Source organism: Chiloscyllium plagiosum, unplaced genomic scaffold, assembly GCF_037043375.1.
Source record: "Chiloscyllium plagiosum isolate Xiang-an unplaced genomic scaffold, Cpla_swu_hap1 HiC_scaffold_2, whole genome shotgun sequence".
In the NCBI taxonomy this organism is placed as follows: Eukaryota; Metazoa; Chordata; class Chondrichthyes; order Orectolobiformes; family Hemiscylliidae; genus Chiloscyllium; species Chiloscyllium plagiosum.
Window position 1 is genome coordinate 91,100,538 of NW_028270140.1, and position 14,288 is coordinate 91,114,825.

Here is a 14,288-nt window from a genome sequence, read left to right on the forward strand (position 1 = left end):
CTGGATGCTGCCTGACCTACTGAGCTTTTCCAGCAACACATTTCCAAGTCCAGCAAAATGGTCCATTCTTAACTGTCTTTTTCTTTTGAGGGTGGAAGTGGTAACAATGAGCCACCTTCTTGAATTGGTGTTTCCAAAGTGCATGGATTACTGGGCTTCACATTATGGGGAGGATATAAAAGTGCAGAAAGAATACAAACCAGATTCACAAGTCTGTGAAAATAAAATATAGCTTGAAAGTGGAGGGGTTGTCAAACAGAATTGTTCAAACTTCTGAAAGCAAGGAAAACTTAAAGGGAGATTGTTACCAGTAACTGACAAGAATGAGGGCCTTGTGGGCAGCACGGTGGCTAGCACTGCTGCCTCACAACGCCAGAGACCCGGGTTCAAGTCCTGCCTCAGGTGACTCTGTATGGAGTTTGCACATTCTCCCCGTGCCTGCATGGGTTTCCTCCCACAATCCAGAAATGTGCAGGTTAGGTGAACTGGCCATGCTAAATTACACTGTAGCGTTAGGTGAAGGGGTAAATGTAGGGGAATGGGTCTGGGTGGGTTATGCTTCGGTGGGTCGGTGTGGACTTGTTGGGCCAAAGGGCCTGTTTCCACATTGTAAGTAATCTAATCTAATCTAAATACAAATTTAAATGCAAGAGATTTAGAAGAGAGTAAAAGAGAAAAACAAAAAATTTACAGCCCAGGAACAGGCCCTTCGGCGCTCCAAGCCTGAGCCGATCCAAATGTACTGTCTAAACCTGTCATTCAATTCCTAAGCATCTGTATCCCTCTGTTCCCCACCTACTCATGCATCTGTCCAAACGCATCTTAAATGAATCTACCATGCCTGCCTCTAACACCTTTGTTGGCAACGCATTCCAAATGCCCACAACCCTCTGTGCGAAGTACTTGCCGCGTGTATCCCCCTTAAACTTTCCATCTCTCACCTTGAAAGTGTGATCTCTCATTATCAAATCCTACACCCTGGGAAAAAGCTTGTCTCTATCCACCTTGTCTATAACCTTCATGATTTTGTAAACCTCAATCAGATCCCCCCTCAATCTCCTTTTTTCTAGTGAAAATAAACCTAACCTACTCAACCTTTCTTCATAGCTAACACCTTCCATACCAGGCAACATCCTCGTAAACCTTCTCTGCACCCTTCCCAAACCGTCCACATCCTTTTGGTAATGTGGCAACCAGAACTGTACACAGTATTCTAAATGCGGCTGAACCAAATGTCTTTTAAAATTTAACATGACTTGCCAGCTCTTATACTCAATACCCCGTCCAATGAAGGCAAGCATACTATATGCCTTCTTGACCACCATATCCACCTGTGCAGCAACCTTCAGGGTAGAATGGACCTCACTCCCAGATCTCTCTGCCCATCAACTTTTCCCAAGGCTCTTCCGTTCATTGTATAATTCACTCTAGAATGCATCACCTCACATTTATCTGGATTGAAAACCAACTGCCACTTTTCCGCCCAACTCTCCAGTCTATCTATATCCTCCTCTATTCTCTGACAGTCCCTTATGCTTTCTGCTACTCAACCAATCTTCATGTCATCTGCAAACTTGATCATACCAACAGTGCCCTCTTCCAGATCATTTATGTATATCACAAACAACAGTGGCCCCAACACTGATCCCTGTGGAACACCACTGATCACCTTTCTCCATTTAGAGAAACTCCCTTCAACTAGTACTCTGTCTCCTATTGCTCAACCAGTTCTTTATCCACCGAGCTAGAACACCCTGCACACCATGTGACTTCACCTTCTCCATTAGTCTACCATGGGGAACCTGAGCAAACATCTTACTAAAGTCCATGTATATGACATCAACAGTCCTTCCTTCATCTATCAACTTGGTCACTTCTTCAAAGAACTCTATATAATTGGTAAGGCATGATCTCCCCCGCTCAAAACCCTGTTGCCTATCACTTATAAGCCCATTCTTTTCTAAATAGAAATAGATCCTATCCTTCAATACCTTCCTCAGCAACTTTCCCACCACTGCGTCAGGCTCACTGGTCTGTAGTTACCCGAATTATCCCTACTACCCTTCTTGTACAGGAGGACAACATGACCAATCCTCCGGCACCTCATCTGTATTTAAGAATGCCACAAAGATATCTGTCAGGCCCCAGCTATATCCTCTCTCACCTCCCTCAGCAACCTGGGATAGATCCCATGTGGTCCTCAGGATTTGTCCACCTTAATAACCTCTAGCCTACTCAACACATCTTCCCTACTTATGTCAATGTGATCCAGACTAATCAAACTTCTATCTCTCATCTCAACATTCATCATATTCCTCCCCTCAGTGAACACTGATGCAAAGTAATCATTCAGAATCTCACCCATTCTCTCAGGTTTGACACTCAGCCTTCCTTCGCTATCTTTTAGTGGACCAATCCTTTCTCTAGTGACCCACTTGCTTCTTATAGAAGAATAAAATGCTTTGGGATTCTCCTTAATTCTGCTCACTAAAGCTATTTCATGACCCCTTTTAGCCCACTTGAATCCTTGTTCAAGACGTCCTACTCTTCTGATATTCTTTCAGGGCCCGTTCTGTTCTTAGTTGCCTAGACCTTTTGTATACTTCCCCTTTCCTCTTGGCTAGTCGTACAATTTCTCCTGTCATCCACAGTTCACGAATCTTACCCTTCCTATCCTTTGCCTTCAACGGGGCATGCCTATCCTGCACTATCTTTGAAAGTAATGGAGCAACTTCTTCATACAAGTAGTAGTCTAAAACGAAAGGGTACAGGTTTAAGGTGAGAGCGAAGAGATACAAAAGAGCCCTGAGGGGCAATTTTTTCAGAGGGTGGTGAGTGTCTGGAATGGGCTGCCAGAGGCAAGTACAATTTTGTCATTTAAGAAACATTTAGACAGGTACATGGATGGGAAAGGTATGGAGGAATATGGACCAAATACAGACAAATGGGACTAGTTTTGCAGTCATTGTTTTTACCCAAATGGGACTAGTTTCATTGCGAAAACTGGGTGACAAGCAGCAGCTGGGCCGAAGGCTCTGTTTTCATCCTGTAAACTTGTATAGAACACTGCAGCACAGGAATGGGCCGTTCGGCCCACAATACTGTGCCAAGCATGACGCCAAATTAAATTAATCCTGTCTCCCTGCCCTTGGTCTATATCCCTCCATCTCTTGTATATTCATGAGCTTATCTAAAAGTCTTTTAAAGCCCACTATTATATCTGCTTCCACCACCACCACCTCCAGCAGTGTATTCCAGACTCCTACCACTCTGTTAAAAAAAAACTTGCCCCTCACATCTGCTTTGAACTTTCTTCCTCTCATCTTAAATGTATGCCCGCTAGTTTTATTCATTTCAATTCTTGGAAAAAGATTCTGACAGTCAACCCTATCTATGCATCACATCATTTTATAGATTTCTATCAAATCTCCTCTCAGCCTCCAATGCTCCAGAGAAAACGACCTGAGTTTTTCTAGCCTTTTCTTATAACTCATACCCTCTAATCCAAGCAGCATCCTAGTAAACTTTTTCTGCACCCTCTCTAAATCCTCCACATCCTTCCTGTAATGCAGCATACAGAACTGAACACAATACTTCGAATGTGGCCTAACCAAAGTCTTATAAAGCTGCAACATGACTCTTGTGCTCAATTCCCCAACCAATAAAGGCAAGCATGCCATATGTCCCTTCTTTACCGCCTTATCTACTTGTGTAGCCAGTTTTAGAGAGCTATCAACTTGAAACCAAGATCCATCTGTAAATCAATGCTGTTCAGGGTCCTCTCATTAAGCGTTTACTTTTCTTTTACATTTGATCTCCCAAAGTGCACAGTCTCTCACTTACCGGATTAAACTCCATCTGCCATCTGCCAGATCTAGATCCTGCTGTATCCTTTGAAAACCTTCTAAACTATCTACAATTCCGCTAATCATTGTATCTGCAAACTTAATAACCCACACATCTACATTTTCATCCAAGTCTCATACATATATATATATATAAAAAAAAGTCCCAGTACAGATCCTTGTGGAACACCACTAGTCCAGGTGGAAAACACCCTTCCACCACTACCCTCTATGTGCAAGCAAATTGTTCATGCAGCCAAGTGCCCATGGATCCCATACGTCTTAATGTTCTGAATGAGCGTACCATTGAGGACCTTGTTGAAAGCCTTATTCAAAGCCTTACTAAAATCCACATAGACAACAGTCACAGCTCTATCCACATCCACCACCATTGTCACCTCCTCGAAAAGTTCAATCAAGTCAGTATCATTCAATCATGACAGTCTGACAGTCCCTAATGAGGCCATGCTTTTCCAAATGCGCGTAAATCTTATCTCTAGGAATTCTCTCCAATAGCACCCCAACCCCTGATGGGAGACTCACCAGTCTATAGTTTCCTGGATTATCCCTATTTTCCTCTCAATGAGTAACCAGAAGGCTGTGAAATCAACTTTGAGGCTCAGCAGTCAGATACAAAGTATGAATGATTTGGAGGTGCCGGTGTTGGACTGGGGTATACAAAGTTAAAAAACACACAACAGGTGTTCAAATAAACCTGTTGGGCTATAACCTGGTGTTGTGTGATTTTTAACAAAGTATGAAAACACTCAAGATTAGATTGGATAGGTAATGGAAAGAAAAAAGGCTAAATGGATATGGGTACAGGGTGCATAAACATGATTAGATTAAATGGTCAAATAGAAAATAAATGCAGACTGTTTGCGGTGAATTACTAATTCCTACACGTATTTCTAAAAGAGTTGCATAACAGGGTAAAAAGGAAGAATTTAAATTTTTACTGCTGTCAAGTTTCTAAATCATCTGAATTTCTTGAGTACTTAAGTGCGTTAAAGCCAAAACAAGTCACGTACAAGAAATTTACTGAAACTTTAATATCAGTGAGATATGGCAATGCTGAGTTTTTTTACACCACCCCACCATGTGCAACCATATATAAAATCGCAAATTCTATATTTCAGCTTTGATCTAATTGCAATCTAGTATTGAAAAACATTTTCACACAAGAAGCAAAAAAAATTATAATAGCCAACTTCAGGGACATAGAACGTTATTTATTATTCAGTACTCGATCAATCAAAATGGCTGCATCCAAACTCCAGCAAATTGCTGCCTAGATATAAAAGCCAATTGAAATGAAAATTAATAAATAAGCTAACAATAGATTGTAAAACATCTCTCAGAAAGTATACTAATTAAAATGCACAAAAGCCCAAACTCACTTATGCATGCTTCTTGTGCACACATGAAGTGATCAAATGTAACACTTGCATTATAGCTGAAATCAATTGTAAAAATACAGAGCAGATAGTTAGTTACAGAATACGAGCACATTATTGATGTGCAGAAATATACAGTTTTGAAATTAATATGGGTCATGCTTACATAACAAAATCCATATCATACACAGGATATTTTAATAAAACAAACAAATCAGGTGTAGTATTGCGTACGAGAATAATTTGAAAAAATGTTTCACCAAAATAAGTTTCAAACTTATTGTTCCATTAAATAAATTAAATAATTACATATCAAAGATAGGGGAACAAAATAAATAAAGCAATCATTAATAGATGTACTTCTGATCAAGGGTAAACTATACAGGGGACTAAGAACACAGTTCCTTCATTGCAGAGACATGGTTTCATCTGGTTAAACTAGATGGAAAACAAAAGTCTATTCCTGCTGTCCAAAAACAATAACAAAGGCCAAAAAATACAGGAAACTAAACATAGAGTTGTCATGGTATATGTAGGTAATAATTTCAAGGTTAGGTCTAAGAAACTAGAACGAGTGGGGAATTTAGCCAAAGGATTAAATGGAAAAACAAAACAACAAAGGTCATAAATAATCTCGGAATGACTACCCAGGCCGCAAGAAAATTAGCAAATAAACTCAGTGTTGAATATGTGACTCAAAGATTGGTGTGGGAGAAATGGGAGCACTGACACTGGGTATGAGGAAGGATGGAGCTGATCTGTTCGAATAGGTTTTACCAGAATCTTGCTGTGATCAATATGCCATTAACTAGCAAGACATGTAAAATGGATGGAGTGCAAGAGGGCTCAAGTGAGTAGAATTTTTGAAAACTAAAAAAGAAAGGACATGACAATAGTGCAAGATAGTGATATTGACTATGATAACTGAGAAAGAGCCTGTCTTGGGCAGTGAATGACAGACCATAGCTACAGGATTTGCATACTAATTTGCGCATGCCCAGTGTTTTAAAGTTTTTGTCAGTTTTGGAGAGCTAATGATGCTAAATAGTATTTTGTAACTGGTTGTACTGTATATTTAGCATTCCATCGGGTTTGACCTTTCTGCCTACCAATTCTTGATCGCTTAATTATCCTGGATTATTCACTGGGCTTCATGTCAAAGTTCAGGGAAGAGTAATGAAGATGCACCAGCTCTTTTCAATGTATGCTTGAATTTGTGCTGCTATTTTGTTGTTCTGTTTTAAGGTGCTTTAATTGACCGTTATAAATAACCAAACATTTACAGTAGAATGGTTCCTTAGAACAATTTATTAATTCAGAATACTAATAAGATCACCTTTAAAGCTCCAGGTGAACTGCAGGCTTTTGAAACTCGCAAGGAGACATGTCTGTGCAAACCAGGAAACACTCCTGTCTCCCTACTTCCCTCCTTTCAGATTACAGAGTTTGTTTCTACACATCTTGTACTGTTTGTGATGTGACTGAAATTGAACCACATTATTTGAAATGAAATATTATTGCACAAGAGTATATACTGTACTGAAATCACAACACATCTTATCCCTTTTACATTAGGAGTACCATACTCTACATAAATAACTGATTGGATAAATTTGATCAACTGTGCTTTCATTTGAACTGAGAGATTTTCCATTGTATTCTACAGTAATATACAACTTTGAGAATCTCAAAACTACAATACCTACATGTCAACCACCAAAATCTGCTGTGTCTGTTATTGCAAATTCTCTCATTTGACACATACCGCTGCAGAATGTGGTGCATATAGAAATCATACAACCAAAACCAAATCAAAATAAGCAAACAATCTCAAAAAAGTTGAATACAAAAATTCTAATGTAATGCAACACTCTAACCCTTCAAAGCTCAAAGGATCCCTTACCCCCTTTGCGCATGAACTTCTAAAATCATCATTACTACATGGACTTAATCTCTGAAGATTAAGACAAGGATTTCCTAGAAACAAAATGCTAAAACTTGAGCTTTAAAACATACTTTATTTGTATTAAGTCAGTAAAATGTGAGATTTTACATTAGGCACGGAAGCTTTAGCCATCCACATAAAAGTGACGATTCAGAACAAAAATCAATTGAGTAAATTACGAACAGCTCTAATCATTTATTTAATGAATAATCTGAGAAACACCACTATGCCTTTATTCATATAACTGAATCTACTTCTCTTGAAGACCATCTAGAACTGGTGTTTAAAAAGTCAGTTACCATTACATACTACAAGACTTACCTTTTAGTCGTTCCAGTAGATCAACCTGTCCAGCAGAAGCCAGAGCCAGAGCCTCGTCTTCAATGCTACCCTGCAGTTGCTTCAGGACCTCCTGCAGCACGAAGTGAAGCACAATCAGAATGGCTGTAATCATACTGAAATCGAACCTACAAGTCAGGCTGCATGTTACTTCAGCAGCCATACATTACAACCCTCAACTGAACAGAATTAACTTGCACCAAAGATATTTTGGGCCTATGCTTCGAATTCCATTTTACACGTGAGGTGACTGAAGTTAATTCCTTATCCAACAATTTAAATATTTGCAAGTACCTTCCACTTGAACTTGACAATTTACCTTCCTGCACTGCTTTGGATGCTCCAAATTTATCCATAATTACATACAAGTCTTCAACTGGTTAATATTTCTGCTGTGCTACTTTTCCATTCCCTCTGAAAAGGTGCACAACTATATCTAAACTAACTTTTCATTGCCACAAGGTAGATAATTCTATGAAGTGAGGGCAAACTTTCAACCAAATCTCGACAAAGACCCACACCCAACTAACATACAGTATGCACTTGAACTGATGTGTATTACACCTGCATTGATTTATAGATTTATAAATATTAGAGATTTGAGGTACAGCTCTAAACAGGCATCCAAATCAACTACTAATTCAACTTAATTATAAACAGTTGATTGGCGCTGCCAAAAATTGCAAAAACCAAACACTTTCTTTTTCAGAGCAAAACATTCAAGTTTGCCCTTTTTGTTTTTCCATGAAATTTGGGTGTTGCTGGCTAGGCTAGGATTTGTTGCCCATCCCTACCTAACTGCATTTGAAGTTGGTGCTCAACTACCTTCTGGAACTGTGGTCAATCCACATGGTATAGGTGAACAGTGCTGTTCACTACCAAGTTCCAGGATTCTGGCACAGCAACAGTGAAGTCAAGGCAATTTGACCCCGAAATCAGGAAGTGTGGCCTTGGATTGCAACTTGCAGTTGATGACTTGCCCATGCATCTGCCACCCTTTGTCCTTCCGAGTGGAAGCAGCTGAGGGTTTGGATCGTGCTGCCAAAGGAGCCATGGTGAGTTCCTGTTGACCATTTTAAAAAGATTGCGGAACATGTGATGCATAAGGATCTGTGTTCTCGTGCGTTGTTCATAAAAGGTAATTATATAAGTATAGGAGCAATTAAGAAATTTAATTAAATCAGAAGTAGGAAAGCAATGCTTCAGTTAAGCATGCCATTGGTGGACTCTGTACAATATTGGTCTCCATAATTAATGATGGCTGTAAATGTAATCAAAGCAGTGCAGAGAAAGTTTATTGGACTAATACCTGAAATCGGCAAGTTGACTCACGAGGAAATTTGGGACAAGCTAGGTTTTGTACCTTAAGTTCAGAAGAATAGAAAGGAGCTTTATTGAAATATGTCAGATGCTTGATAGGGTACATACAGATAGGAGGTTTCCTTTCATGAAATGATCCAGATGATCCATAAGAGATCAAAGGTAAGGAATTACCAATTTAAGAGAGAGAAGAGAGAGAGGAGGAGATATTTTTCAAGAGGGTAGCAAATTTTTGGAACTTTCTTCTTCAAAAGTTGATGGAACCAAAGTCTTTTAATTAATTTTCAAGGCCAAGGTAGACAGATCCTTTTTAAGCAAAAAATGAAAGGCTATTGGAGGTAGGCAGGATTGTGAAATTATTAGATCAGCCATGATCTTGTGAATGTTGACAGAATGGACTGCTCCCTCTGATCCCATTTTGTTCATGTATTTATAGGTGTGGTGCCAGAGCACTTCGGTTGTGGATGTGGTACTAATCAAGCAAGCAGGTTTGGCCTGGATATTGTCGAGCTTCAAGTGTTGCAGCCATTCTCATCCACAAATGTAGGAAATATTTCATCACACTCCTGACTTATGCCTTGCAGATGGTAGACATAGACAGGGCATGGTTAGTCAGGAGACCACACAATTACATAATTCTGCAGAAGCAGTAGTTTGGTTAGAAGTCCAGCTACTGTAATTTTACTACCAATTTGTTTTAAAACTATCAACCATGCTAATTTATTTTTGAAAAAACACAAGCTTAAGTGAAGAATGGAGCTTTATTCTACAAAGATAAGTCCACTGTGATTTCTAAATAAAATTATACTTTTAAGCAAGAGTGTTTACATTGGTCTGTGCTCACCTTTGTCTCTTGGATTCTAAGTTAAGGAGTTTCATCCTTTCATTTTCTCAATAATGTGGCAGTTCAAAACTATTATATCAGTAGGCAAAGCTCTTAACAAGTGCAATTTTTTTTTATACCCCATTAAAAACTCAGTGAAAGGGCAAAAAAAAGTGACCTTGCCAATAACACGTATTCCAAAAGTAAATACAAAATGATAGGTAAATTTTATGTTTTGTCATTTGTTGAATCTTTTCTCCAATGGAATCAAGAGTTAGAAGGTAGTGTTTTGGAAGTTCATTGACAAAGCATTCAAGGTGAAGAGATGAGGGAGGAAAGTGTATCTTGTTGAAAAGAGGAGAAAATGACTTGGGTTTATTAAAAAGAACAAGGAATTGGTACTATTTAATAACTGGCACAGACTTGATAGACTTAAGTAGCCATTTGTTGTGCTGTTCATTCAACGAATATGTCCAGCCATCTGCTAACTTAAAGATATGTTTTATCATTTTAAGTTATCGTATGTATCATGCAGATCAGCTTGGTAAAAGGCCTGTGCCACCTTGATCACTAGTATTGCTTACTAATGAACTTCTGAACCGCAGCATTTTCCAGGCAGAACAATGAGCTATGTAGTCAGAGCTGTGTCTACAATATTGTGAAAAAACACACATGCTATTTTAGCTAAATCAAGAGACTCCAGCACAATTCCAATGAACTAATTTGAAGTGAAAATCAAACTATGTTTAATTTTCAAAAATAAGTTCATAGAATCATAGAACCCCTATAGCGTGGAAGCAGACCATTCAGTCAAGAGTCCACACCGACCTTCCAAAGAGCATCCCACCCAGGTCCAACCCTCCCCACCCCTCAAAATCTGATACTCTTGCATTTCCCATGACTAATCCACCTCGCCTGAACATCCCTGGATGCTACAGGCAATTTAGTATAGCCAGTCCACTGCACCTGTACATCTTCGTGTACATATAATGTCTATTGGGGCATAAGCCATTTATGACTAAGATAAGGAAGAATTTCTTCGCTCAGAGTTGTGAACCTGTGGAATTCTCCACCACAGAAAGTGATCAATGGTATTGAGAGAAAGCGGGAATGGGATACTGAAATCACATGATCAGCTATGATCATATTGAATGGTGGTGGCAGGCTCAAAGGGATGAATGGTCTATTTCTGCAGCTTTTTCTATGTCTCTAAACAAACAGTTTTAAAAGTCGATAAGCACATTTTAATGGGTTAACTTTACACTGGAGCTTTTAAATTTTTTTTGGCAGTAAACTAACGACTAAAATAAACAGTCTTCCTTCTTAGAAAAAGCACAAAGTGAAGTGTAAAAGAATTTTACACAATTTATTAATCTGGGTTTCAGAGTCTGCAATTTGAGCATTAGAAGAGTTCTTCATGCACTGCAGCACATGCAGTGAAAACCTCCAAAATAAATCTAAATTTAGTTGAAAGATACTTCTTTAGGTCTCTTCTAGCTAGAAATTTCTCAAAGTCATGTCCTATACATACAGTCAGAATATACAACAGCATGGAAAGATGCCCTTTGCATTAGTGCCAGTCACGAAGCACTGATCTGCTCTCACTCCACTTCCTAGCACTTGCCCCAAAGTCTTATAATCTTTGGTGTTTCAAGTTTTGTGTAACTACTACTTAAATGCTGTGATGGTTCCTGCCTCTACCACCTTTTCAAGCGATGCGTTCCAGAAACCTAGCAACACCCTGGGTGGAAAATGTTTAATCAATTCTCTTCTAAATCTTACTCTACTTAGCTTAAGTCTATGCTTCTTGGCTATTGACCCCTCCATTAAAGTTTTTTTTCTACCCTATGTTCCTCAAAACTTTATACTTCTCAAACAGATTTTCCTCAGTGTTCATGACTCTCAGGAAAACAACTCCTGCCAATTTAGCCTCTTACAGAAGAAAAGTTCCAGCCTTAGAAACATTATTATTTCTCCTGAACATCCTCTCCAGTGTAATATACTTTAATCGCCCTTTTATAATTTCACAACAGAGTACATTTGGTTCAAAGTACAGGATAACATACCCAGAGAATAGGATCAGAAATATCTGAAAATGAGATTCAGTCTGAAGCAGCTACAACACAGGACTACTTTCATGTCAATCAGCAGACCGAGTACGTGACTGACAGATCTAACTGATCACACAACCTGAGGAACAAATCTAAGTTCTGCAGGGCCACTACATCCAATTGTGAATGATAGGAGAAAGTTTAACTAACCAAAGAAGGGGTCTCTAAATACCCTTATTCTCTCTGATAGGGAAGCCCAGCACATCAGTACACAAAACAAAGTTGAACCATTTGCAACAATCTATAGCTGGAAGTGTTGAGTAGGTGATCCATCTCAAACTTTTCTTGAGGTCGTCAGCAATTCAGTCTTCAGCCAATCCAACTCATTGTCAATGACATCATAAATTAACTGAGGACAGTGGATAATGCAAAAGCTATGGATCCTGATATGCACCAGAATCGCCACATCCCTTGCCAAGCTGTCCTGGTAGATACAATGGAATTTACCTGGCAAAATGCCCAGGTGGGTCATATCCACAAAAAGCAGAACAAATGGTTTCCTCTTGATCAAAGTGATTAAAAGTTGTCATTGACAGCTATCAAGAGCACTTAATACAAAAATAAGTTGCTCACTGACTTAGAGACCGCCAGAGCCATTCAGCTCATGACTTCATTACAGCCTTGCTCCAAACAAGAAAAGAGCTAATGCTGGAGGTGACGTGAACAAGACTGCCATCTTGTTAATGCAGCATTTGGTTGAATGTGACATCAAGAAACCCTATCAAATAGGAATCAGGGAAAATTCTTGACTGGTTAGAGACAACAGCCGCAACTCATATAAAGGAAAATGATCACAGATTTGAGGTCTGCTATCGCAGTCCCAATACATAAGAATATAAGAAACAAGGGTAGGAGCAGACTATTTTGCCCTCAAGCCTGCCTCGCCATTCAACAAGGTATGCTTGATCTGGCCCAGGCCTCAACTTCTCTTTTCTCAGCTTGTCTTAGTCCTCAACTCCCAGATATTTTAAAGTCTAACAAACACTAAAATACTTTCAGTGATCAAGCCTCTATAACTTTCTGGAGTAGAGAACTTCAGAGAATAACTTCTCTTAGGGAGAAGAAATTCTGTCACATCCCAGTTTTAAATGTCATCTTCTCTTGTAACTATAGCCCATAGTTTGAGATTTCCCATCAGTGGAAACAGCTACCCTGTTAAGCCCGTCAATCTTTATGCTCTCCTTTACACAATTGTGATCACCCACAGACATTGTGAATGCTTTGCAGAAGAGCAACCTCTGTCCACAGGAATGACACTGAGCTTGCCACTTCAATAAACCACCTTGCTAACATTTCCACCCTGAGCCTGTTGCAATGGTTCAATAAAGCACAATGCAAACTCAAGTGACAACATCTCATTTTCCACTTGGGAGCTTTACAACCTCAAGTTCTCAATACTAAATTCCATATGCTCAGAAACTGACCGCATTACGCCTGCTTATTTTTTTTATTCGTTTTTTTTCTGCTCCCCTCCCACACAGCCTTGTCTTGTTTATAACAACAGAAATTGTTGGAGAAACTCAGGTATGGCAGCATCTGTAGGAAGAAAGCAGAGTTAATGTTCAAGTTCGATGTCTCTTCTCCTGAACTGGTTGAACTGTTGGCAGATCCACCATCAGGACAGTTCTGATGAAGTCATTGGACTCAAAAATGTTAAATTGTTTTCTTCCCATATATGTTGCCAGACCTGCTGGGTTTCTCCAGCAAAATCGGTTTTTGTTTCAGATTTTCAGCACCCACAGCTCTTCATTTCATATTATTGTCTTGTCTGTATCTTGTTTTCTCTGCTCTTAGAAGACAGGATGCATTCTCTCCCTTCACACCTTAATGTATGCCAATTCCTTTTATTCATTCACAGGATGTGGGTGTTGCTGGCTAGGCCAGCATTCATTATCCATCCTAATTGCCCACAGAGCTGTTCAGAGTGAACAACGTTGCTGTGGGTTTGGAGTCACATCTAGGCCTGTCCAGCTACAGATAGCAGCTTCCTTCCCAAAAGGATATTAATGACCCAGATGAGTTTTTTCATGACAATCAACAATAGCTTCATGGTCATTATTAGCCTTTTAATTCCAAATTTCTCTTGGATTCAAATTCCACCATTGGGCATGGCAGGAATCAAATCCAGGTTCCCAGAGCACTACCTGGGCCTCTGAACCAATAAATGACGATAATACCACAAAGGTCACCGCATCCCCTTTCACCAGCATTAACAATTCCTTTGTCTTTTGCACTGAGCTTCTTTATCATATCACCTTTTCTCCTCCTCCACCTCTGCCCAACTATATTTACACAGATGTTGGCAGGGTGGGAGGTTGAATAGGCTGGGGCTGTTTTCCCTGGAGTGTCGGAGGCTGAGGGGTGACCTTATAGAGGTTTATAAAATCACGGGGGAGGGGGGGGGGGAAGAGACATAGATTTAGGGTGAGAAAGGAAAAAGACAAAAGACACCTAAGAGGCAATTTTTTTCATGCAGAGGGTGGTAGGTGTATGAAATGAGCTGCCAGA

General features: G+C 39.5%; 1 protein-coding gene across 4 annotated transcripts in view; it reads right to left on the reverse strand.

The window, feature by feature from the left end:
* Window positions 1–14,288, reverse strand: part of apc (APC regulator of WNT signaling pathway) — a 199,985-nt gene that overhangs the window by 73,433 nt on the left and 112,264 nt on the right. For 3 of the 4 annotated variants that reach the window (XM_043710645.2, XM_043710626.2, XM_043710636.2), the window contains exon 3: window positions 7,509–7,599. The exons of the other annotated variant lie outside the window; for it this stretch is intronic. In XM_043710645.2, coding sequence (XP_043566580.2) covers window positions 7,509–7,599 — 91 coding nt within the window. The remainder of the gene's footprint in view (window positions 1–7,508; window positions 7,600–14,288) is intronic. 4 annotated transcript variants of the gene reach the window in all.